Source organism: Protopterus annectens, chromosome 7.part0 (genome assembly GCF_019279795.1).
Source record: "Protopterus annectens isolate FY-2018-M chromosome 7.part0, PAN1.0, whole genome shotgun sequence".
Taxonomy (NCBI): Eukaryota; Metazoa; Chordata; order Ceratodontiformes; family Protopteridae; genus Protopterus; species Protopterus annectens.
Window position 1 is genome coordinate 722598226 of NC_056739.1, and position 26912 is coordinate 722625137.

General features: G+C 38.2%; 1 protein-coding gene across 1 annotated transcript in view; it reads left to right on the forward strand.

The window, feature by feature from the left end:
- The window catches only part of LOC122806082 (extracellular calcium-sensing receptor-like), a 172542-nt gene extending 148868 nt beyond the window's left edge, over positions 1 to 23674 (forward strand). Inside the window, exon 6 of the mRNA XM_044076320.1 lies at positions 22755 to 23674. Within this exon, the coding sequence (XP_043932255.1) occupies positions 22755 to 23674 (920 nt within the window). The remainder of the gene's footprint in view (positions 1 to 22754) is intronic.
- The last annotated feature ends 3238 nt before the right edge of the window (positions 23675 to 26912 follow it).

Below are 26912 nucleotides of genomic sequence, written 5' to 3' on the forward strand. Positions count from 1 at the left end.
AAGTCACTCAAGCACTCAAGTCATTCACCCACAAGTACCAGTATAACTCCATCATAGTCCATCTGGGGGTAAATTACTTGAAATATACCTCCCTGGACTATATGAAGAGAGACATGACTGAACTCTCAGATTATGTCACAGGCAGGTATAAGCCTAGCCTTAAGCAGCATTCTACCTTCTCTGAGGATGATGTCAAAATACAAACAACAAATTATTGACTTTAACAATTGGCTTAGCTAATGATGCCAGTCCAAGGGGATCCAATGTCTGTCAGCCTGGGAAGTCATGGTTGACTGGCCATATGGCTTTGCCAGAGATGGTCTGCACCATTCTCCTCTAGGCTTTCAGATACTGGCAAAGGCATTAATTACCCCTATTGTGCCTTTTTTAGGCAGTGTTAAAATATCCAACCTCCCAGCATAACAAAATCCTCTCTAGATAAACTCAATGTACAGCTGCTAAATGCTAAGAGTCTAAACAACAAAAACTGCACTCAATGGAAGCACTCCTCACTTTGGAAGATGCTGACATCTATCCAACAGAGGAGGTGTATCCATCTTCATTAAGGATAAGTACACCTTGAGACTGGCCAAACAGTATGATGCTCTTGACCTACACCATGTCCAATTAACTATAGACAAAACTGTCCACCACATCATAGCTAGCTATATGTTCCTAATCATGAAACAGGAAAAACATGCCACTTACCATGACTTACTGGAGTCACTTGCCATATAGCCCAACACTTTACTCATGGGTGATTTTAATTATCCTACCATTAACTGGGAAACATACATGACCACAAACATGCTGGCTCAGAGGTTATTGGATTTTGTCAATGCAAAATCTCTGGAAAAGCTAGTCAGCACATCCACAAGAGGCTCAAGTGTCCTGGACATAGTTCTCATTAATATGGTAGAGCATTGCACCCCCCCCGACCGTGTTATGTCCTCCTGGTAAGACCAGACCATAGATCAGTCTCATTTGGTAAAATTATAAGACCAGATACCCCATGAAGCTCAAAAATGCTTAAGAAGTTTTCAAAGACAAATTACCTCCTACTAGGTGATGGTATAAGAAGTTTAACATAACATGGACTGCTATGCAGAGGTGAACACCAATTCCCTGTATGACCACTTAAGCAGTTATATAAAATCATCTGTACTTCACCAGATTAAAACCAGGTCTTGCCGAAAAAGCAAGCTACCCTGGTGGACCCCTAGTATAAACAGGCTATTCAACAATAAAAAAAAACTAATGTCCAAGAACAAGAGGGAGCTGGCTTAGCAGAGGAAGAAATCCATCTCTAGCTTAAACAGACACATTAGAGATCTTGTCAAGTCCTCCAATGCTAATTACAAAGCAAAAATAGCCTACCTAGCTAAGGATAATCACAAGGCATTCTTTAACTACATCTGACATCTAAAGGGGAATACCCAACTATGCACTGAATTGGCTGTGGAATGCACCACCCATACTCAACCAAATATAATAGCCAACCTGCTAGCTGACAGACTTGATTGCTTATGTCATAAGTGATGGTTTAATAAAGATGTTTCTTGTTTAAAAAAAGGGGCAGAATTGAATAATGTATGTAGTGTTGCTTAGGTTGTATGATATATAGCAATATTATGAAGGATAATGATTGTTAATTTTAACATGTTAATACAGTGTGATTACTTTTATATAAATGTAAATGTGCCTATGTCACAAGTGATAATTCAATAAAGGTGTTTAAAAAAAAAACTTCACCCCTAGCCCCTGCAGTCATCCCCAAAGTATACCTGCCACCATTTCTCAGCCTATTATCTCAAGAGATCAGGTAATCTTGACTCTCTCCAAGTCCAAACACATGGTATCAGTGGGACCAGACAACATCGCAAGTTGCCTTTTAAAGAATTTAAAACATGACCTAGCAGACCCACTTGTATCCACAGCCTGTGAACTGGCTATGTCCCTGTGGAATGAAGGACAACAGTAATCCCTCTGCACAAAGGGGGACCATCAACTGACCCTGAGAATTATAAGCCCATAAGCTTGACTAGCCTCATCTGCAAGGCATGGAAAGAATCATCATGGGAAACAAAGAGAGATCTGATATGGTGCAACATTATGCAAGGGGAGAAAGTAAAATTAATCAATACAAAAAGCAGCACCTAAATGCATCCAGAGATGGAATATTTCACAACAAAAAAATAAGATCACAAAGAGGGAATGTAGAACAGAAAATTAGCAAAGTAGAAGTTAAAAAAATAGAAGCTGAAGTTATGGAATACCTGTGAAGTGAAGGACTTAGTGTAGAAAGTCTAACACAGGTTATACCACTACATGATAGAACAACAAGTCCCCCAAGTAAGGAGAAACAGGAGAACAGGGGACATCTGAAGACGAGATATGGACATGGGAAAGAGAAAGAGAATATTTATGCAAAGGAGAAAGCAAAACTAATCAATAAAAAGAGCAGCACCAAAGGCATTTAAAGAAAAATATAGGCAAAGGCATCTGGATACGGAAAACTTTACAATACAAACAAAACAAAAAGAGGATTAGTAATGGAGAAGATAAAGAAATAGAAAGTGAGGTTATGGATTGCCTGAGACGTGATTGATTTAGCATACAAAATCTAACTTTGATACCATCACAGCAGGACAGAGCAATGGATCCCCGAATTAAGGAGAAACCAGTGGAGCAGGAAACATCTGATCGGTTGCCATATGAAGATACTTTGGAGCCTTCCATAGGAAACCAGTACAAACGTTCATGTGGAGTTGTACTGCAAGGTAAGGAACAGGAAAGTATGGCAACTCTGGCACAGTCAGTGTTGTGGAGTGATAGGCCAGTGAGCTCCCATATGAAACAGTGACGGATGACACAGGATGAAACTGAAGAGAATATGGCACAAGAAGATCCCTGGAACTTTCTATAGAATGCCTGCAGGAAACTGAAAACAAAGAATGTGCCCTCAGTTTAGAAGAAAATGATCTACGAGAAGAGTTTCTTGATTTAGTAGACATGACAGATACATTAAGACAGATGAAAGAAATAGACTACAGAAAGTCAATGAAACCCAGAAAGTTAGAAATTTGATAAAACAAATGAACATAGTAATTAGGACTGTTCACAGAGATTCATGCAATATAACAGAAGTAAATTGGACATATTTCTGTGCAGCTAAATTAATAACAGATAAAGTCTTACCACAAAACATAGGCCAGTAAGGGAAAGGAAGGGGAGAAATCAAATGCCATCATGGAAGTATCAAGTAGAGAAAACTATAAAGCAACTAAGACAAGAGGTGTCACTGTTGGAAGAGTATAGAAGAAGGAATAGATCAACAAAAATACTCAGAAAGACATGATAAAAGCAATACACAGTATCAGAACAGATCAGGATCTATTATGCACTATTGCAAATAATAAGCTAAAATATCAGCACTGGAAGAAAAACTTAGAAGATATACAGATAAATATAAAGGAAAAGTACCAAATAAGAAATTCATTGATGACCCAAAAAAGGTTTATACAGAACTGGGAAACAAAGTAAAAAGAAGTGAAACACCACCAAAAAAAGAAGAAATAAATACATTTTGGAGAAATATATATGAAGATCATCTGAAACTTAACAAGGATGCTAAATGGATATAAGAAGTAAAAGAAAGAATAAGAAGTTCAAATATACAGGATATGAAATGGGATGAAGTAACAGCCAGAGAGAATGAAACAAAGTTAAGAAAAGCCCCTAAATAGAAAACCCCAGTCCCAGATACAGTACCTAACTTCTGACTAAAAGAATTAACATCTTTACATGAAGATTTAGCCATGAGTAAGAAATATTTATATGCGCACCCCAAACAGACACCAGCCTGGTTAGCAACAGGAAAAACAATGTTCCTACTTAAGAGTGAGCCTGCAAGCCATCCTCAAAGGTATAGACCAATAACCTGCCTTCCAATGAAGTGTAAACTGTACACTGGAATTGATGCCAACAGAGTTTACAGTCATTTAGAAGAAAACTCAATTATGGCAGTAGGACAACATGGCAATAAAAGTCATATGGAACAAAGGATCATTTGTTGTTAAAGTTATAATGGAGAACTGTAAAAAGGGGAAGAATCTAAGTATGGCATGGATATTCTGCAAAAAATCATTTGACAGTATCCCACATTCATGGATAAAACAGTGCTTGAAAATGTATAAGATACACCCTACACTGATTGATTACATTTCAGTGACCATGAAACAGGGGCAAGCCACCTTGCAGTTAAGCCATCATAAAGGACAAATTATTATTCCAGGAATACAAATTCACAGGAGGATATTCCAGGGTGACTCTTTGTCACTGCTGCTCTTTTGTCTTGCCCTTAACCAGTTAAGCTGTTTACTTAACATATTAAGTCATCGCTACAATTTGGCTCCCAGAAAACAACAAAGTGCAAAGACTTCTCATCTTTTTGTGGACGATTTAAAACTGTATAGCTCATCAGACGAAGAACTCAAAGCACAACTGCAAGTGGTCAAAACTTTTTTCAGATGATATAAGAATGTCATTTGGTGTTGATAAATGTGCAAAAGCAACCTTTAATGCAAGAAAGCTGCAGCACCGAGAAAACATCAGTTTGGAACAGGAATGTGATATAAAAGAATTTGAGCAGGAGGGAGTGTATAAATATTTGGGAACTGATGAAGGATCAACAACAAAACATGAACAGATGTGAATAAAATGTAGTAAGGAATATTTTAGAAGACTAAAATTAATAATGAAAACAGTGTTAACATCAAGGAACAAAGTCCAAACTATAAACCAATTTGCTGTTCGTGTCCTAACTTACAGTTTTGAACTGATTGACTGGCCCCAAAAGGTGTTGGATCGGTTGGACAGGAAAACAAGAAGGATGCTTCATGCTCACCAAATGATTTATAAAAATCAGTGCATACCACGATTATATATTCCCCATTCTGAAGGAGGTATGGGCCTCCTCGAAATTGATTACAGTATAGATATGCAATCATGGGAATGCATACATATCTGCTGACCTCAGAAGACCTAAACGTGGTGAATGTTTTGAAACATGAGGAGAAAAAGTCTAAGATGATTTCCCTGCTTACGTTAGCAGAAGTATATTGATGTCAAGCAGGAATGGAAACTAAACCAGTAGATAAAAAACAGGCAGCAACTGAATGACCCAAAAAACAAAAGAAAGAATATAAGGTGAAGGATCAGATGAGAAGGGAAGAAATGTGGAAAATGCATAAATATAGTTGCAAGTATGGAAAACCCTTGGAACAACCTCATGCTGATCAGGACCGAACACAAGAATGGTTAAGGAGAGGTAAATTTAAGAAAAAACAGTCAAAGGTGCCTTGTATGGAGAGTAAAGCATCGAGGTAGTTTCCAAGCTGTTTATTGCAAACACAAACGAACTCCACAAATAGTGAACACACATAAACTCCTTTGCATTTCACGCATTTTCATCTCAATAATCAGACTTCCTCAGATGAGCAGTGTTACATTAAATTAAGTCATTTATACATTAATTAATAAATAATCAACTAATACAAATTGAGCATGAAACTTTAAAAAACCCAATGGCATTACCACAAAACCAAAATTAAAATACAACCTCATAAATATTGCACTTTTCCTTTAAAAACTTTCTAACCATAAAAAGGGAATCATGATACAATTAATTAAAATATTTAAAATATATAAAAAAAGTTAATTTATGTTTAATGTGTAAAAATTAAATGTTACCATAGGTACATTGAATTAATCATATATATTGTAATAAAAGGAAATATTGCCATCTACTGGCCAAAATATTAATTGCAACCAAAAGTTTGTAAAGTTTTGCAGATCTTAGTTTCAAAAGTGGCAAAATAGACACATAATCATTCAGCCCAGGGAAGTTTCCTGCATCAAGGGTAACTTGCCACCACAGTTCCCTGAATTCTATCCTCTCTTCCCATGGACCCCCCCCCCCATGTCATTCTTAAATCTGTTCCAATACAAGGAAATAGAATTCTGTTTTTACACAGGACTTGGTGTGTTTATACAAGGCACTTGTTTCTTTACTGTGATATAATTATGTTCATAGATCCTTCTCCTTAACATTATTTCGGTTTTCCCGACATGGAAGGATCTACATTCTGAACACACAGCCAAATAGACTATTCCTTTAGTCTCACAGTTACAATAATCACCACTGTCTATCCATCTTTTTCTGCTCTCAAGGTAAATTTTATCTGTATTCATGATGTTCACACATTGAGAGCACTACCCACACTTGTATGTCCCTAATCTTCTTTTATTATGAGTGGGCTTGTTACTCCTAAACTCAAGTATGTTCTTGAGACTCTGTGAATTCTTATAAACTACCTTGGAAGGGAGATTAGGTATTTTATCCAAGTCCGAAAGTGCCACAAATCTATTCCACTCTTTATTAAAAATGTTTTTAGTGGTATCATTCAAAGCATTGTACTCCAAAATGATTGCTTGTTTATAGGCAATGTTTTCATTATTTTTAATCTTCAATACTTCACTGCCATTAACTTGTTCTTTATGTCCTTGTATGGATTTGAACCTAGTACTTCTTCCTTCTAAAACCTACTCCTTAATTTTGTTTATAAATTCCGGGGGGTACCCTCTCTCGGAAAACATCTTTTCCAGTAAATCATACTCCATCCGGAAATCAGTATCCAGGCTTGTCATATGACTCCCCCGAACAAACTGATCCTTTACAATGTTTTTCTTACAGTGTGGGGGGTGTGCACTCTGAAAATGGAGAAAAGAATTACAAAACGTAGATTTCCTGAACATCTTAGTTTCAAACTTATTATTCATCTTATACACCTCTAGATCTAAATATTGTAGGTTTTATTTAGACACTTTATGTGTAAAATTCAGGAAATTAGTAGTACCTTAATAGTACCTTTCATATAATTCATAAATTCTACAAACTTCTCCTTACCTCCCATCCAAAAAATAACTATGTCATCAAGGAACCTCCGATAGAGGTTCCAACAGGGGGTATATTCAGAGTTTAAAATAAATTTTTCTTCCCATTTCACCAATACTAAATTAGCGTAAGTGGGGGCACACGCTGCCCCCATTTCCACTCCTTGAATTTGCTGGTAGAATTCCCCATTGAAACAAATAAAATTATACTTTAATACTAATACCATATCCATTGAAGACAGACACAATAGTTTATCGTTATGGGTTAATTCCTGGTCCTCAGAAACAATCTCCTCAAACATTTCCATGCCTGAGGAGTAAAGGATACAAGAAAATAGGTCAATAATATCTATAGTTGCAAATAGGAGGTCGAGGGAAAGACAGTGCATACCACCAATCTTGACCTAGCCAAGACTTTTGACATAATCCCTCACTCAGGCAAAACTCTCCAAATTGGGAATTAAACCCCTACATTACAAGATGGGTAGCCAACTGGCTCACTGACAGGATAAATGCTGTGAAAGTAGTGACTTCACCTCTAGCAAAATATCAGTCACCAGTGGTATACCACAGGGTTCTGTGCTGAGCCCCTTACTGTTCAGAATTTATTTCTCAGAAGTCCAGACAAACTTGGACAGCCTGTGGCTGACCACGTTTGCTGATGATTGCAAATTGGGAATAATCATTAAGTCCACTAGTGGTGTTACTATACTCCAGACAGAGTTAATGCAGACAAATAATTGGTGCCAAAGCCAAGGATTAAAGCTAAACTCCAAAAAAAAATGCATTATTATTCCCTTTGGGAAAGCTGACATCCCTGCTAATTACAATATAGACAGCATCAACCTAAGTGTAGACCCAGTGGTACATGATCTGGGTACTCAGAATGATAGCAATCTGAACTTTGACCACCACGTATCCACAGTAGTAAGGAAACCTTTCTATGTTGTACATCTTATAAGGAAAAGCATCACATCTGCATCTAAGGATCTTATAATTCCATTAGACTCAGCCCTCATCAGACCAATAATTGAGTACAATGCTCCCTTTTGCATGTGCCTCACCAGACACCTGTAACAACTGGAAAGACCACAGAGGCGTCTCACCAAAAAATGACAGGGTACACAAAACAAGTCTTACACATAAAGACTGAAAGACCTGTCAATGTACTCTGTCTCCTACAGGTTGCTAAGGGGTGACCTGTGCCTGGCTTAGAGGGCAGTCTCCGACCAGGCCCTGATGGAAATAACACACATTTGTAAATCAAACTGCTCAAGAGTAACTCACTCCAGGGATCTTAACCTAGCCTCTGACATTGATTTCAACAATTGGCTAAGCTTCTGGTGTCATTCTAAGGGGATCCAGTATCTGTCTACCTGGGATGACATGATAGACAAACCACGATGCTTTGCCAGAAATGGCCTGCACCTGTCGCCCTTGGGATTCTGGATACTGGCTAAGGCTCTTGCCACCCCTGTAGTGCCTTTTTTAGACAAGGTTCAAATGACAAATTCACCACAGTAACAGGTACAAGCAAGCAAAATCTGAGGGTAATGCTACTCAATGCTAGAAGTCTAAACCTCAAAATGCACTCACTCGAGGCACTCCTTAAAATGGAGAATATCGACATCTGTGCAGTGACAGAGACCTGGTTCAAAGCTCCAGAGAGCACCCCTGCATTACCAGGCTATAATTCATACCACACCTTTCGGCCACATAACCTGGACCGAAACACTAAAGGCAGAGGCGTGTCCATATTCATTAAGAATATCCACACCTCCAGGCTAGTTGCTCAGCATAATGCATCCGAGATTATCCAAGTGCAACTAACTCTGGGCAAGACTGCAATCCAAATTGTAGCTTGCCACAGATCCCATACCATGCCCTAGGATTCCCACTCCTCATTTCTTGATACACTGGAAAATATTAAGGTACAAACTAACACCCTAATACTGGGCGATTTCAACTATCCCACCATTAACTGGGAAAACTACTCATGTATCAACTCTTGTGCTCAACGTTTTCTAGAATTCATAAATTCCAACGCCTTGGATCAACTTATCCACACCCCCACCAGGGGCAGCAATATCCTAGACCTGGTCATTACCAACATGGGCAACCGGTGTTCCACACCAGAGGTCATTTCCTCGTTGGTCAGATCCGACCACAAGCTAGTCACCCTAGACATCCAAATCCCACCCCACCCCCACCCCATTAGGGAAACCAGTGTAAAAAAATTCTCCAAAGCCAACTTCACGCTTCTTAAGACAGAAGTGGCAAACTTCACGACACCCATGCTGATGGACAATAGAGGTACAACTGCTGAATCCTACACAAATGCACTTTATAAGCACTTACATGAGTGCATGGATCATGCATTCCCTAACAGAACCAAGATGCTATCCTCCAAAGAATGGAAGCCAATCTGATGGTCCCCTGCCATAAACAAACTCTACAACAGAAGAAAGAAACTGTTGCAAAAAAAGTAAAATCCCATGATTGGAGGAACTCCCTGGTCAGCCTCAGTAAGAAGCTGAGATCCCTCATAAAATCTTCCAAAGCTAGTTACGAAAACAAAATCGCCACTGATTCTAAAGACAACCCCAAAGCATTCTATAGCTATGTCAAGAATCGCAATGGCAACACTCAGATCTGAGTTACAGCACAATGGCACTAAATATACAGAACCAACTGATATTGCCAACATCCTGGCAGATAGGTTCAGTGCTAACTTTACCCCCCTCTCATCCCCTAAAGGGCCCATCTCTATACCGGAAGAATGCAAAGTTCCTGTAATCACGGCTGCAGAAGTAAAAAACACACTCTCCAAAGCCAAGAATATGGCATCCATGGGAGCTGACAACATCCCAGGCTGTGTTCTACACAAACTACAAAACGAACAGGCACCCCACCTAAGTCCCATGTTTAATCATAGCCTCACCTCAGGCTTTGTGCCCACTGAATGGCGCACAGCAATGGTTATCCCACTCTATAAAGGGGGAGCCACCACGGACCCCGGGAACTACCACCCCATTAGCCTGACGAGCCTGGTCTGCAAGACTATGGAACATATCATCATGGAACTTATAAACAATGACATTGGTAATCTCAAAACTCTGGACCCTACCCAGTTTGGGTTTGTAAAAGGCAAATCATGTCTCCTAAACCTTATAGATTTCTTTGAAAAGGTCACCAAAGCTGTAGATGAAGGTAAGGTGGTTCACACAGCCTATCAAGATCTCGCCAAGGCTTTCAACACCATCCCCCACTCTGGAATTATAGATAAACTCACTAAACTAGGTATAAATCCCTATGTCACAAGATGGGTTGCCAACTGGCTCACTGACAGAACCCACACTGTGAAAGTAGCAGACTCCAAATCCAACTTCAGACCTACTTCTCTGAAGTACAGGTTAACACAGAAGGTCTTTGGCTAATGAAGTTCACAGATGACTGCAACCTAGGAGCCATAATCAAAACTCCTAACGATGTGGACATCCTACAAAAGGGCTTCACTGAGACAGATGCCTGGTGTCAAAGCCATGGCCTCAAGCTCAATGCCAAAAAGTGCATTGTCACCCCTTTTGATAAAAACTCTGTACCCATGAACTACCACATAAGCGGTAGTCTACTTAACACCAAAGGTGTGATAAGAGACCTTGGGACACAGGTGGACAGTAGTTTCTCCTTTGATAATCACATCACCACAGTAGTCAGGAAATACTTCTATGCGGCACACCTCATCACAAAAATTTTCTCATTCAGGAAAAAAAGAGGTCATTGTTCCCCTCTACTCATCACTCATTAGACCCATTATAGAGTACAATGCCCCTTTTGGTATGTACCTCACAAGACATCTACAACAACTGGAAAGGCCGCAGAAATACCTCACAAAGAGGATTACCGGCTTCAAACAGATGCCCTACACAGACCGTCTCAAAAAACTCCAGCTTTACTCCGTCACATATTGCCTACTCAGAGGCGATCTCTGCCTAACATACAAAGCTATGTCAAACCCACAGTTGTTGGACATGCCCCACTTAAAGAAATCCCAATGCCTCCGAGCTACATGCTCTAGGGACCTAAACCTTGTCACCACAATAAACAGAACATGCTGGAGGGATAGATTCCTGTCCCAGAGACTTCCCATACTCTGGAACAAACTACCTATCTATATCAAACAAAGCTCCTCATTAGCACTCTTCAAGAAAAATCTTAATGATTGGATGGGAGATAGGAAATTCACCCCAGGGATCACTTCTGTGGCTCTGCTCGACAGGTGCACAGGAAAATAATTTTCTTGGGTGGCGAAAGCCAGGATACCATTTGGCTAGGATTATATAGCCCCTAGGGCCAATAGCCTAGTACCTACCTATGAACCTATGAGCAGGTCATGCTGGAAAGATAGCTACATTTCCCAGAGGCTGCCACTTCTCTGGAACAAGCTTCCAGTTCATGTGAAACAAAGCCCCTCCCTGACCATATTCAAATGCAGCCTAGATTAATGGATGGGTGACCACAAATTCACTCCTGGAGTGGTGCCTATTCTCTCCTGGTCAGAGGAAGTCAGTAATAAATAACATAGACCCTTACCTCTGTGAACTTCACTGACCTAACCACTGTAAATTGGGACAACTCGGGATAAATATGGCTAAGCTTGTAAGGTGCTCTAGGGCTGTTAGCCTAGTAACCTTCTATGAATCTGTGAACCTATAAGTGGCGAACCAATTATTCCCCATTAACATAACACTGAAAATTTACACTGGGGTTATAGTAAGGTCCAGAATTCCGAATCCCAAAAGCCCCCAACTAAGCTATACTATCCATGCCTATACCTTATCTCCCCTAAACCCACTGTCTAAAAATGCAAGTTCACAGTTCCCTCATGCCTTTACCATCCCTATGATATACCTCCGGCACTGCGAGCTCCATATTCTTTGGCAACACCTACCTGAAATACATAAAACATATAATATTTTCTTTCTTTCTTTCTTTCTTTTTGAATTCCTGAAACATAGGAATGATTTGCTGTTACAAGTGAAGACTTTGACCCACATCCATCAGCTAATCTTACTGAGGAACTCTTATCTCACACCCAGAGATATCTTCAGATGGAGGTATTTAGTGATTATAAATAAAAAAAAACTGGTTGAAACAGAACTGGATAAAGTACTAAAAACAAACTTCCAGAACTAGTAAAACAAAAAAGGCGAACCAGGAACAACTGCAGACCACCGATTTATTTATTTAACCAAAATTGTACTAAGCGCTTTCACCCACACACATCAGGGCATCTTCAGAGTACTGACAATCCTTGTGTTGAACCTCTTTTTAAATCCTTATGTAAATTGGATAATTGAACAATTAAACAATTAAACAAATTATTACCTACACAGCTAAAAATCCTTCATTTAAAAGGTACAATCAGCAATATTTACATCAAAAATTAACATAAACAGCCAGGACTTGTGCAAACTTGTTAATTTGTAAATGTAATAAAACCTTGTATATGTAATACCAATAAATAAAAGTTAAAAATACATATATAAATATCTAGGTAATAATATAAATCTAAATAATTATTAAAAATAAATAATTGTTATACAATCCAGCATAAAATCATTAATTGAAAAATTTCCTACTAACATTAAAATTCATATTGTTATACAAAATATTTAAAACATTAAATAATCAGATGTTAACCTAATACATATAAGATCAAATAAATTGAGACTTGTACTTTAGTATACTTGATATAGAAATATGTTTGTTAATACCAGGGCTAGAACTTGCATTTAGCCGTAATTGCCATAAACATTCTTTAGCCTCAAGTAAGGTGTTGTCATCACCACGTAGTTTACAATTCTGTCAATAACAAAGAATAAAAATCTCTTAAAATTCTGGCATCTTAGACTATGCATATAAAGGGAACTAGTATTTTTCTGTTTTTTAATGTCTCTAACATGTTGCACTATCCTTTCTCGAAGTTTCCTTATCGTTTTGCCAACATAGAAGGCTGGGCATGATGAACATATAGCTAGGTACACCACCATTTTTGTGTTGCAATTACAATGACCTGGGCATCTAATTGTTTTGCCAAAATTTTGTACTGCAACATATGGTCCATCATTAGTAAATTTACAAGTATGGCATGCCCCACATTTGCTCATCGAAGATGTGTTGAACATATTCTTATTATTAACTGCCTCAAAATGTTCTTTAAGTTTCATCCCCCTACTATAAGTGACCTTGGGCCCAGTCCCTAAATTATCAATAAGGTCACCGTTATTCTGGAGAATACTTATCCAGGTCTCATGTACTATATTAACTATCCTGGGTGATATATCATTAAATGGTATAATAAAGGTGTCATTTCTACTAGTGTTATTAGTGCTAGATATACTGTTGTCAAAACCGTATTTTAATATAGGTTTGTATATTTGATGTCTTTTAATATAAATCTCTTCACTAACTTTAACAATTAATTCTAATGGATAACCTCTATCCAGAAACATATCTGATAATATTTTAATCTCATTGTAAAAATGAATGTCTTCACTAATAATTCTAGAAAATCTGACCATCTGTCCCTTTACTAAATTCTTTTTCTGGTAATAGGGATGGCAACTACCAAAATGTAAAAAAGAATTGGAATGAGTTTTTTCCTAAAAATACTTGATTCTAACTTACCCATGTTTTTATAGAATAAAATATCTAAATACTCACAATTGTTGTCAAATATCTTAAAAGTGAAATTCAAAAAACTAGATGTCGTTTTTAGAAAATTTTCAAACTCAATAAGCATTTCTCTGTTGCCCTTCCAAGAAATAAGAATGTCGTCCAGGTACCTTAAGTAAAGGGCAATGTTAGGCCAGAAACTAGAAGTAAAAACATTTTGTATTTCCCATAAGGCTAACACCAAATTGGCATAAATGGGGGCGCATCTAGCCCCCATGGCCACACCTGTACTTTGTTTATAATATTCACCATTAATAAACATAAAATTGTTTTCAAGTACAATAGCCATCAGTTCACGTAACAATTTGCATTTAGCCTTATTAGACTCACTAAATATCAGCAAACTTGTCTCAACCATTTCAAGACCTAAGTCATGAGGAATCATTGTAAATAGGTTGACAACATCAATAGTTACCATTGTCATATCGTCTTCAATATCAACAAAATGTTCTCTAGCTTTTTCTAGACAATGCCAGGAATCTTTTAATATATGAGGCAGATGTTTTAAAGTTCCCTTACAATGCAAATCTATATAAGCAGCAATGGCGTCAGTCTTTGAACCCCTGGCAGAGACTATGGGCCTAAAGGGTGGATTGTGTATCATTATGCTTATCAGTTGAGCTTCACAACCCAATCATATTCAGGAGACACACTGTCATGTGGCATTACTTACTGCAGTGAAATTTCTATTATTTCAGTCCTTCATGCTACTCAGGCTTAATCAGTTGATCCCCGACTATTTCTTATGTCCCCTGCACAACATCTGCGACAGTGTGGCAAGTTGGTAAGAGGCAGGCGTATTTATTTATATATTTTATTTATTTTACATTTGTTTACTGGGAAGGTCCGACTGGACAGAGCTGTCCATTTTCAGCAGAGGCCTGGGGAGAAAAGCTCTAGAACAATTGCTAACATACTATACATAAGATATTTACACATTCAGTTATAAAAATATAGCAGACAATAACATATGACTGCATAAAATATTTACATAAGCATATTGGTTCAGACAGACAATTAAAAGTATAGCATGTAGTAGCATTTGATTGTTGTTCATACAGTATGTTTAGAAGAGATAATCTTGAAGATGTACTGACGATAAGACAAGAAAGGAAAACTAAAAAGGAGAATATAGACAAGTTCATATGAGGTGCATTGACATTTTAAGGGAAAGCTTCTCAGCTTATTCTAAGGGAAGCGTTAGTGGGTATAGATGGGGCAGTGGGGAGTAGGCAGCAGTGAGTTGGTAAGTAATGTGTGATAATATATAGTGCATCTGTGGGAGTTTTAAAGAGGTTGGATAGTAGGTAGGGGAAAGAACTTAGAATATGTCAGTCAGGTGCTAAGCCGTTGTATGTCCAGTAGTTGTTTTGGTGGGAAATAAGCTGTTTTTTGAAAATGGTTTTATTAGGTTGCACCCTGATTTGTAGTGGTAGGGAGTTCCAAGTCTTAGCAATGTTGCTAGAATACAGGGAGTCACCAGAGCTGTAATGGCTTTTGGAGATTGTGATTAGTGCCTTCTTAGTGGATCTAAGTTCTTGGTTATTGGAGTAGAGGGTGATCAGGTCTTGTAAGGCTGGAGTTTTGTCAGGTTGGTACAGTATTTGGTGAGCTAGAAGAAACTGATTTAGAGCTAAGGTGTTAGGGAGTTCAAGCCAAGAAAGCTGTTTAACTCATTCCCTCCAGTACAGCTCTTTTTAGTGTGTACCTTTAACTCCCAGTGGGCGTGGCTTCAGCCTTTAAAAAATGAAGTTATCAACTTACAATTCTAACAAAAAGTCATTGACATAGGTCAAACATCAATACAATTGTGTTTTCCATCATGTATGCTTAAAGATAAAACATTCTGATACCTTGTATGTAGCATGGTTTTGGAATTATTAATGCAAATATTAACAAGCAATATTTGACGCCTAGAGGCGCAGTAGGAGTTAACGGCAGATGCACCTGGTGGGTGCGGTAGGAGGAGTTTATGGTGAATTTTGCTATTTTGTTGTAGCATACTGATAGCTTGTTTAAATCGCTCTTGTTTAGATTAATTAGGACAGGAGAAGCATACAGTAAGGTAGAGAGAAGATGGGTACGAGGTAGGGTAACTTTACTGTTACTGGTTAGGAAGTTTTTACATCTGTAAAGAGTACCTAGTTTCTTGTTGATTTTGGTTATTGTATGAGCTATGTGTTTGTCAAATTTCATATTATTGTCAATAATGAATGCTATTAATTGGGTTTGTGTGACAGGGGAGATAGGCGTATTATCTAATGCAGACATAGAGAATGGGGGAGTAGGTGCTACTGCTTTGGAAGAATGAAAGAGCATAAGTTGGGTCTTTTTAGGATTTAGTATTAGCAGGGAGTTTGTTAGCCAGGTTTCGATGGATGTAAATGCTTCTTGGGTCTTGATCTGAAGTTGTTGGAGGGTGGGGGCAGAGCAGATTAAGGTCGAATCATCAGAGTATTGAACCAGATTTGCTAGGGGGGGGTGGCTTTGTGAAGATTATTTGTAAATATAGTGAAAAGTAGGGGTCCTAGGATTGATCCTTGGGGTACTCCTAGTTTTACAGGAAGTAAGGGGAGAGGGAGTTTTCTACTGAACAGCTTGTTGGCATTGGGAGAGATAGTTCTGAAACCGTAATAGAGTGGGGGTAGTTAGTTTTAATTCTGAGTGATGTTATTAGTTTTGTATGGAGACTGTATCAAATGCCTTTGATAAGTCAAGGAAAACTGCAGACACTAGTTGGCTGTTGTTGCGTTGCATATTTACTAGGTTACTAAAATGGATGAGTGCAGTGGTACTGCTATGGCTGAGGTGGAATCCGTGTTGAGTTTCGGCAAGAAGATTGTTGGAGAGGAGATGTGTTAGGACCTGGGTGTGGATACATTTTTCCATTATTTTAGCCAGTGGGGAAAGTATAGCTATAGGGTGGTAGTTTGTTAGGTCAGTGAAGTTGCCCCCTTTGTGAATTGGTATAATGTAGGAGATTTTCCAGAGAAGTGGCACCTTTTGTTCTGAGATTTATCAGTTAATGATTACAGAGACTAGGTAGGAAATGACTTTGGCGGCTATTTGTAGGAATTTGACAGTTAGTTTGTCTACTGCTAAGGTGGTGGGTTTAAGTTTGGTTAGGTGTCAATAGATTGTGTAAGTTGGTGCAGGTTGAAGGGTAAAGGAGTTAGCGTTATTTGATTGGTTATATAGTATAGTGGGGGTTGAGGAGTGTGGGTCTGTTGACAGCTTTAATATAGACTTGGTAAAAAACTCATTGAATTAGGTGGCTGTGTTTATACAGGTGGTGTCTATGTTTGGATGAGGAGTTGGTGATTTACCTGGTTGGAGAATACTGTTTATAGGAGCCCAGGAGTTTTGTGGGTTGGTATTGTGCTTAGTTTGAATTTCACTATAGTATTTTTGTTTATATAGTCTGATTTGCTTTTTTACAGTGTTTCTCAGTTGTAGCAATGTTTGCCTTTTTAGGAGTAGTTTTGTTTTTGCACCAGGTGTCCCATGCTTTGTCCCTTTGTTTCATAAGTTGCCTAGTGCTCTTGGTAAGCCATGGGGCATAGATGGTTTTAGTGCGGATCTGTCTTGGTGGAGCAAGTTGGTTGAGAAGGCCTAAGAAGATAGTGTTGAAATACTCAACTGCTTCATCTAAAGGAAGTGTTAAAAGAGGGGACCAGTTAGAGTGTTTAAGGGTTGTATTAAGGTCATCAGCCCTGAAGTTTTTAGTGTATCTGATGTATTTAAGAGAGCTAGTTCTAGTGAGTTTAGTTTGGTCTCTGATGAAGAAGGTTGGGAGGTGGTCGCTTAGAATGTCTGGTAGTGTACCAAAATTATGGGTGGAAGATGGGCGATTGGTGAGATTCCAGTCTAGTATTGATTTTTGAGGTTTTGTCTACCCTAGTAGGGGTTTGTATAAGCTGTGAAAATCCATAAAGGTTAATATTATTTGAGGGGTGGGGTGATTTAAGTGAGGTCCAATCAATATTAAAGTCACCTAATATAATGGTTTCATGGGGGAGGGTTCTGATGTCCATTGGAGAAGAGATTCTAGGGTTTTGATGTTATCTCCTGGGGGATATATGATCCTAAGATATTTAGCTGTTTTTGTGTATTTAGTCTTACCTTAGCAAGTAGGATCTCTGCATTATTAAATGCAGGGATTTCTATATTAAATAGTTCAACAGTAATACTGTTCTGATATAGGAGAGCGACTCCACCTCCTCTTTTAGCTGTACGGTCATTTTGGAGTGTGCTATAACCAGGGGGAAGTACTTCTTCATTTTTAATGTGCGGTTTAAGCCATGTTTCTGTGAGGAAGATGATGTCAGGTACATATAATGCTATGGTTGCATGGAGCTCAGTGGTTTTGTTAAGGATGCTTCTTATGTTATGATTTAGTATTAGAATATCGCATTTTCTCTTAAGTATGCTAGTATTGGTTCTAGGCTGATTCTGGCGATTTGTAGGACTTGTTATTGGACCTGGGTTGGGGTTGATATCACCACTGCATAGTAGGTGAGAGGCAATGTTTATTATGGTTTGGAGGTATTTGGAGAAGGCTAAGTTACATTGTATGGATAACCTAGATTTGCTTTGATAATGGAGGAGTTTGTAGGGGTGTTGGTCATAGGTGGCATGGTTAAAGAGGAGGGTGAGATGAGTAAGGGGTAGTTAATGAATTTTGGAAGTGAGGATGTGGTGGGGTGACTTATGCTGGGGATTGTAATGTTGTTCAAGTAGGGTGAGGTCAGATGGGCTGTGATACTGAGTGCTAGTGTTAGGATTATTTGATGGGAGTATATGTTTGGTTTGTCAGAAGCGGTAGGAGTGTATAGAGATAACCCTGTGGAATGTGTAGGGGTCCTGATAATGTATAGTTAGGATGGAGTGTAGTAACTTTAAGAGTGTGGAGGTACTATGTGTAGAGTGTGTAATATGAGAGCGAAGGAGGGGGAGGGGAATGGTTGTGGTTTGTGTGATTGGCTGAGGGATAGGGGGTAGGTGTGGTAAGGTTTGTTATAAAGCAAATGAGCTAGGGGTGGGTGGGAAAGGGGTTTACGGTAGGGGAGTGGAGCGGGCAGAGCCCTACCTAGGAGGTAAGAGCTAGAAAAAAAAGTACCAGGAGTCTAAGTAATGAAGGTAAGCAGTGTTGTACCTTAATGGCAGGGATTATGCTAGTTACTGTGTTCCACTATTTATTCACAGGGAATGAAAAAATAACTGCTTTGAAGGCACTTGGGTGAGAATTTAAATAACTGTAAAGCACTGTCCTGCTTACAAGATGACCTGCTTATCTAGGCTAAGATTCAGTTGTTTGGTGGCGTGCTGCAGCCAGCTAGTGGCAGTTAGTTGCAATGACAGGGAATGGAAAAGGGGGGGGGGGGCTTGCAAGTGTGCACACTAAGCCAATATCCTTATGTCCTTAAACAGACACAAATTTGAGTTTCAGACTTGATAGCCTTCGGAAAATGTATGCAAATCCCATTATTCTAGCACCTTTTCTAAGTACAGCATTTAAAGTCTGCCCCTATTTGTCCTCTATGTTTTTGTCTTCATTCCTGATTCCAGAGGTAAGGTTGCAGTAAGTTGCCCTGTATGATTCTGACAAGACTGAACTAAAAGATGTTTTGGGGCCATTATTTATATATGCATTCATTCATTTGATTGCAAGCAGATATCTGAAGTGGTACAAGTGTCTGTAACTGATGACCTTGTGTGTGGTTTCTTGCATCTTGTGACAGTAGTGTCATTGTATCTGCTTACAAAAAATAATAATCTCAAGAATTTTCATTTGTGGACATCCAAAATATTGCAAACTCATCTAATCTAAAACCAGCCTTTCACAAAATGTCCCTGTGGCTTGTGTGAGGAGTGGGTTTAGTGTGGTCATTGTCACTTTAATGTTTTGTATAACTGACCCTGTGAGGTGTGCATAGAATGTCACTAGAGTTTGTGTCAGGGCTATGGACAGTGTAGTCATTATTTCTTTTACTTACTCTCCAAATCTTATGGGCATGCACAGAAGGTCACTAAGTTTGTCTAGGGCTAGTGTACTGTTTAGGAGCAGCAATTTGGAATACATCAGTGTGACTGTTATTATTTTATCTTTCCTTGCAATCATATAGGAGACACATATATATAGATGGCTATTTTTGTATGGAGGACTAAGGAGGTATATACAACTGACAGCAACTTGAACTATGTTAGTATGTTCTGTTTGTTCTTTCAGTTTTATTTCAATCTAACATAAAAGTTGTACACAGAAGGTGGAGGCATGTGTGAGGATGCATGTTGTAAATGGCTTAACACCAGCCACTTAAAACATTTGACTGTGGCAGTTTGTGCCTTCACCCCAGTCTAAGACCAAAGGGATACATAGAAGGCAATTTTTTGAGGAGATAGCGAAGCAGGCAGGCTCTATTCCTAGATATGATATATGTATCCTCACAAGCATTTTATTGTGAACTGCTGGTCTATCTCATAATTTATTTCTCCCTTGAAAGAAAAATAAATAAAAATGAATTTCTTTATTTGCTCATGCTTTGTATTTAGGCTGTCATTGAATCAAAAGGGTGGAAACAGTTCTAAAATGTATCTTGGAGCACTTCTTTAACTCCATGGGTTCTGGGCCCTAATGGTCCACAGAACCCCCCCCCCCCCAGCTTAATTTGATTAATTATGCCAGAGTTATTACAGTTCCCTCGTGTATAGTTAAATATGTTGAAAGGATGCAGGAAGGAACAATTCTGAATTTCTTTCCTTTCACATGTTTTCTTTGTGCATGTAATCATTAGATAAAAAGGGAGGAACTATCTTTAAAAGGCACCTCAGACCATCTATAACCTCTGGCTTCTGGGGTCCTTGTGGCCTCCAGATTAATTTAATTATTTATTTCACGGTTATTATAGTGCACTCTTGGCCAATAAGGTGTGTTGAAAGGATGAAGGAAATAGCAAAGCAGAAGAATAAAACGGAATGTCTTTCCTTAATCATAATTTTTGTTCAGGCCATCACTGGAGGAAAAAGATGGTAAAAACTCTAAAATCCATCTTAGAAGATCTAGACCCCCACACCCCTCAGCTTAATTCCTTTATTTCCGCCTGAGGAGTGTTGAAATGATGCAGGGAAAACCCAGAAGAGCAACACAAATTGCGCAAACAAAGTAGAAAAGTAATCATCTGGATAATGTGAGAAGGTCATGGTGGAGAAGGAAAATGGGGGAGTGCACTGGGTGGGGTGGGCAGTGGGGGTGGTGCCATACAGTGCTTTTGCCTGGGGTGCCATGTCACCTAGGGCCAATGCTGATGATGACCCACAGGGTCAGAGTTGCTGGAGCCATGTCAGACTCAAAGCCTGTCACTAGTGGTGTCCCACAGGGCTCAGTCCTGGGTCCACTCTTGTTCGGCATCTACTTTTCTGAAGTACAAGCAAACACAGGAGGGTTATGGCTGACAAAGTCTGCAGATGACTGCAAACTGGGTGCCATAGTCGAAAACACATCTGACACAGATATCCTTCAGAAGGGCCTCACAGAAACGGATAACTGGTGCCAGAGCCATGGCCTAAAGTTAAACGCCAAGAAATGCATAGTCATACCTTTTGGGAAAAACAAGGTTACCCCTAGCTACCATATAGGTGGCAATCCACTGAGCACAGAAGAAGTCATCAGGGATCTGGGGACCCAGGTTGACAGTAGCCTTTCATTTGACACTCATGTTGCTAAAGTAGTTAGGAAAACCTTCTATATTGCCCACCTGATCATGAAGGGATTCACATCTAGATCAAGGGAGGTCATCGTCCCCTGTACTCATCACTCATTAGACCTATGATTGAGTACAATGCCCCGTTCGGAATGTATCTGACCCGACACCTGCTGCAGCTTGAAAGGCCCCAAAAGTTTCTCACCAAAAGGATAAAGGGTCTCAAAAATATGTCTTATGCTGCCCGACTGAAAGAACTCCAGCTCTATTCAGTCTCATACCGCTTGCTCAGAGGTGACCTGTGCCTGACATATAAGGCCATGTCAAACCCAGATTTGATGAATATGCTTCACCTCAAAAAAATCTAGATCCCTCAGAACCACAGGGCGGAGACTTAAACCTTGACACGGTTATAAATAGAACGTGCTGGAGGGACAGATTCATCACCCAGAGACTCCCTATGCTGTGGAACAAAATCCCGGTACATGTGAGGCAGAGCACCTCGCTGGCCTTGTTCAAGAGGAATCTTGACCAATGGATGGGAGATCGCAGATATACCCCAGGGATTACTTCAGTGTCACTGCTTGACAGAGGCACAGCAAAATGATAGGCATAGTTTTTATTCAAACTAAAGGGGTGACGAAAGCCACATAACTATGGGCTAGGCTTATAAATGCCCTTGGGCAGATAGCCTAGTATGAACCTATGAACCTAAGTTGAATTAACAACCAATCCTGGCATAGGGAACTGCAGCCAAGGCTGACACCGGGATAACTACAAGCAAGACTGTCAGGCCAAAGCAGCTGGTGCTGTTGCTTAATAAAACCACTTTTTTACTTCCATAAAAGCCATTGATACTATCTTCTATGTATTTGACTTTTTTCTTTTATGGTTCATATAAAAACATTTGTATTAATAGTAAAGGCACAATGAGAAGCAGGCATACCTTTTTAACTGTATTCGTGTCGTTATGACTTAGATTGGACAAATGTCATTTTACAATATAAAACTAGTAAAGTTGATTTTATCCATATATGAGGTTATTTAACACATTGACAGACAGCTAAAGGTGAAGAACTCCATTATTTAATGACTTTCACACCAGACGAATCACATCACAGTGACTTTTTTATATTGATCTTAGCATGTAGAGAAATGTATATGCAGTGTAGACTTTCTAGAATTACTTATTTATATCAGATTCCTTTTAGCAGCTAAAAGTGCCACAAAGAGAATGTGCTTGAACATGAACACAGACTCAGAAAGATTAGCTACTACTTGACTATTGTTTGCAACAGTGCAATGATTAGTCCATTACTGGGAAATCCAGCTAACATGATCTTTGTTGTTCATTTCTTTCAGACTCAACAGAATGCCTGTCTTGCCCATATGATCAGTGGCCCACAGAATCAAGGGATAAATGCATTGAGAAATCTGTAGAATTCCTCTCCTACAATGATCCACTAGGATTAGCGCTCGCCTTCATCTCCTCCTTCAGTGCTGTGCTACCTGCAGCTATCCTCATCATCTTCATCAAATACCATAACACTCCTGTTGTAAAGGCCAATAATCGTGATATAAGTTATATCTTGCTTGTTGGACTCATGCTTTGTTTTTTATGCTCGCTGGTATTCATTGGGCATCCCACTACAGGAACGTGCATGATTCGCCAAGCTGCTTTTGGTGTCATTTTTGTCCTTTGTGTTTCCTGTGTGTTAGCAAAAACTGTGATGGTGGTTATTGCATTCAATGCTACAAAACCAAATAGTAACTTAAAAAAGTGGGTTGGGCCAAAATTACCAAATTCTATAGTATTTGTGTGTACCATTGTCCAGATTATTATATGTTCTGTCTGGCTAGCTACCTCCCCACCTTTTCTTGAGTTAAACCTCAAATTACAAACAGGGGTGATAATAGTTCAGTGTAATGAAGGTTCCCCCACTGCATTTTGGTGTATGTTAGGATATGTTGGCCTTTTGTCAAGTATCAGCTTTGCAGTTGCTTTCTTGTCTAGAAACCTCCCTGATAGTTTCAATGAAGCTAAATTTATTACTTTCAGCATGATTGTCTTTGTAAGTGTGTGGTTATCTTTTATCCCAGCATATCTAAGCACACAAGGCAAGTATATGGTAGCTGTTGAAATTTTTGCTATATTTTCATCTAGCGCTGGTTTGCTGGCATGTATATTCTTTCCAAAATGCTACATAATTTTACTGAGGCCCACTATGAACACAAAAGAATATTTAATGGGAAAAGGAATACAGAATAATAAATGTATATAAATGCATTTATATTTAACTACATAAAAGTATTTAGGTTTACATTTCTTCTATCTCTATCATTTCTTTGAATATGAGGGAATAAAACAGAATGAAAATTTACTTAATTGCTTTCTTTGTTAATTAAAAATAAACATTATATGTAAATGAGCAGCATTCACTCTGTAAGTAATATGCTATATAAAGTTTTGACTTGGAAAATCCTATCCTACTACCCACTTTTGTTTCAGCATTAATAACATTAATAATTCGTGTTTTGTTTAAACTCTGAAAACAAATTAAATGGATTCACATTAAAACTACCAGACATATTCAAATAAAACGTGTTCATTGTCTAAACAGTTTTTATGTGAAAGAATGTTTGTGCTAATGTTACTCTGCTTTCATATGCTGAATTTGTTCAGAATCATGTAAAAAATTGACAGACGTTTCATCGGCTACTGATAGATCAAAACAATTATGCTGAAACGCCTTTCCCCAAACCACTAAAGATATATTTTTTTTGCAGTGGACAAGCCCGCCAACATCCCCATGTAGGGAGGGAATCCCCCACACCCCTGAACCTATATATATACCTACACCAAGGTTGCAGAACAGTAGAGAAAAGGGAAAACTCCACTATCACAAAAAAAAGTGTTTTGACAGAATTTTTTCGCAGTTGAAGAAAACAGATGTTGATAGATAGACTGACTGGCACCCAGTTCTTAAGCTCTTATGACTTGATTTTGCTCATTTAATAAAGAAAAAAGGTGAAAAGTATATAAATGTGTTTGTGTGTCAGTGTCACAGTGACTTTTTTCTGAAGAAGAAAGTATTCCTGAGTAAACTCCTTATCATAACTATAGATTTCTGAAGACAGGATCATTGTAATAGTAAAAATATACTCTGTGCATTGTTCTGTTAGGGAACTGTATGTAGTTATTGCTGAAATGTGCATTTATTGTCAGATTTTCTTGTTAGGAAATCACTGCAACAATACAGACTGTTTTGTCAGCAGGAATTTGGATAACAGAAGAATATTTCCCTAGTGAGTTCTCAACTCAAAGGTGTGTGTGTGTGTGTGTGTGTGTGTGTGTGGGTATGTGTGTATGTGTGTCTGTCTATACACACATATATATATATATATATATATATATATATATATATATATATATATATGGATCCCTATCACATGATCGACAAGCCATTTGATCGACTTTCATTTGGTCGACAGTTCATTTGGTCGACAAGCAGTTTTATGTGGGGGGCTTTGCTATTATCTATAAAATATTCTTCCAAAGCCAAATCTATTCTTTTATATCCAATGTTAATTTGATTAATTGAAACCACCTCATAATTACCTGACTCATGCAATAGATTGTGTATTTGCGTATTGTAGTCGAAGGTGTTGTACAGGTGTTTTATAGATAATAGAATTTCCAACGAAATTTATACATTTTTGAAAGCTGATTATCCCATTATGGCTCATATAATAGGTATACCTAAGGTCCATAAATCTATTAGAAATCCCCCATTTAGACCCATTATTTCTGGATCTAAATCTAAAACATATAATATAGGGGTAGCAATTGATAGATGGACCAAACATGATTGTGAGAACATTACACATCTAATGAAAGATTCATGGAATTTTTTGGGTAAATTGACATCAGATTTGTGGAATGAAGATTTGATCTATTTAACCATTGATGTTACAGATTTATTTTCAAGTATCCCTAAGGATATTGGATTGGTATTTTTTAGTAACAGTTTGAGGAAATTTTCTAACTTGAGTTGGGATAGGATTTGTCTAATCACAGATATGATGGCATTAGTCCTAGACCACAATTATATAATATTTCAAGGTGAATATTTCAGACAGAGTAAAGGGGTAGCTATGGGGGCATTGTGTGCCCCCATATTTGCAAATCTAGTGATGTTAGAATGGGAGTCCGAATATTTGTTCAAAAGCAGATTCTATTAGGACATAGCATTCTATGCTAGATATTTGGATGATTTATTCATTTTATGGAAGGGCCAAAAAGAGGCAATAATTGAATTTATAGAGTACATAAATGGGACAACACAATTTTTAAGATTTACACATAATATAAATTTAAAGGGAATTGTGTATTTGGACACTTACATTAGTCATGCGAAGGATGGTTTTGCTTCCAGGATATATAGAAAAACAAAATTTTCTAATGATTACATTGAATTTAATAGCAACCATCCACCTCATATGCTCAAAAATGTTGTTAAGGGACAATGCATAAGAGCAGCGCGTATGTCTTCCACTAAAGAAGTTATGGAGGTAGAAATGGAATTCATCTTTAATATGTTTAGGAATAGAGTATACCCTATAGTTATGCTCAAAGATACAGTAGATTTTGTTAAAAAACAATGGGGTAATAAATACTTACCACTATTAGGTAGAGTGAATTCAGATAGTGGGGACAAGCAAACGAAAAATATTAGTAACAAATCTTGTAATATAACTAACAACAGAGTGTGTGTTTTGATGTACACACCGTACGTAAGTTTTATTAAGGAAATAATACATAGGCATTGGGACTTCATAACAATATCAGACAACATAGGTATGAAATTAGGGAGTCATCCATCTTTTGTTTATAAGACAGCACCGAATATTAAAAGGTTATTAGAAAGAGCTAGTAAACATGGAAGTGTTAAGGATGCCCAGAAGGGGACTAAAAATGTGGAATGTGTAAACAATGTGGGCGTATTAATGAAGTAGTTAATATTAAGCTTGAGGACACCAATCATACATATGTCTGTTGCAGGGCAGGCAATTGCAACACCAAGCAGGTGGTATATCTTGCCACCTGTCTTGCCTGCTCTGCATTCTATATAGGCAAAACTGAAAGACAGTTAAAAAGACGTATCTATGAAAATTATTATAAGATACAAGTGAAAGACAAGAATAATGCATTATATAGACATATACGTGATAAAGGGGAGCAACATTTATTTAAATTTGCTATTATTGACCAGGTAGTTTGTCATCCATATGGAGGGAATTGGAAAATGTCCTTGGCATTGATAGAAAGTAAGTGGCTAATACTTACAGATGCCACTAGATTCCCGGGCATTAATGATAGTATCAGCATTAAACCTTTTTAATATTGGGTTCGTATTCAGTATCTGATTTAAATGTAGTCTTAATATACAGTGTTATGTTATATTATTTTTATTCATTGTGTATTTAACACATTTAAGTGATATATTTTAAAATTTTTTT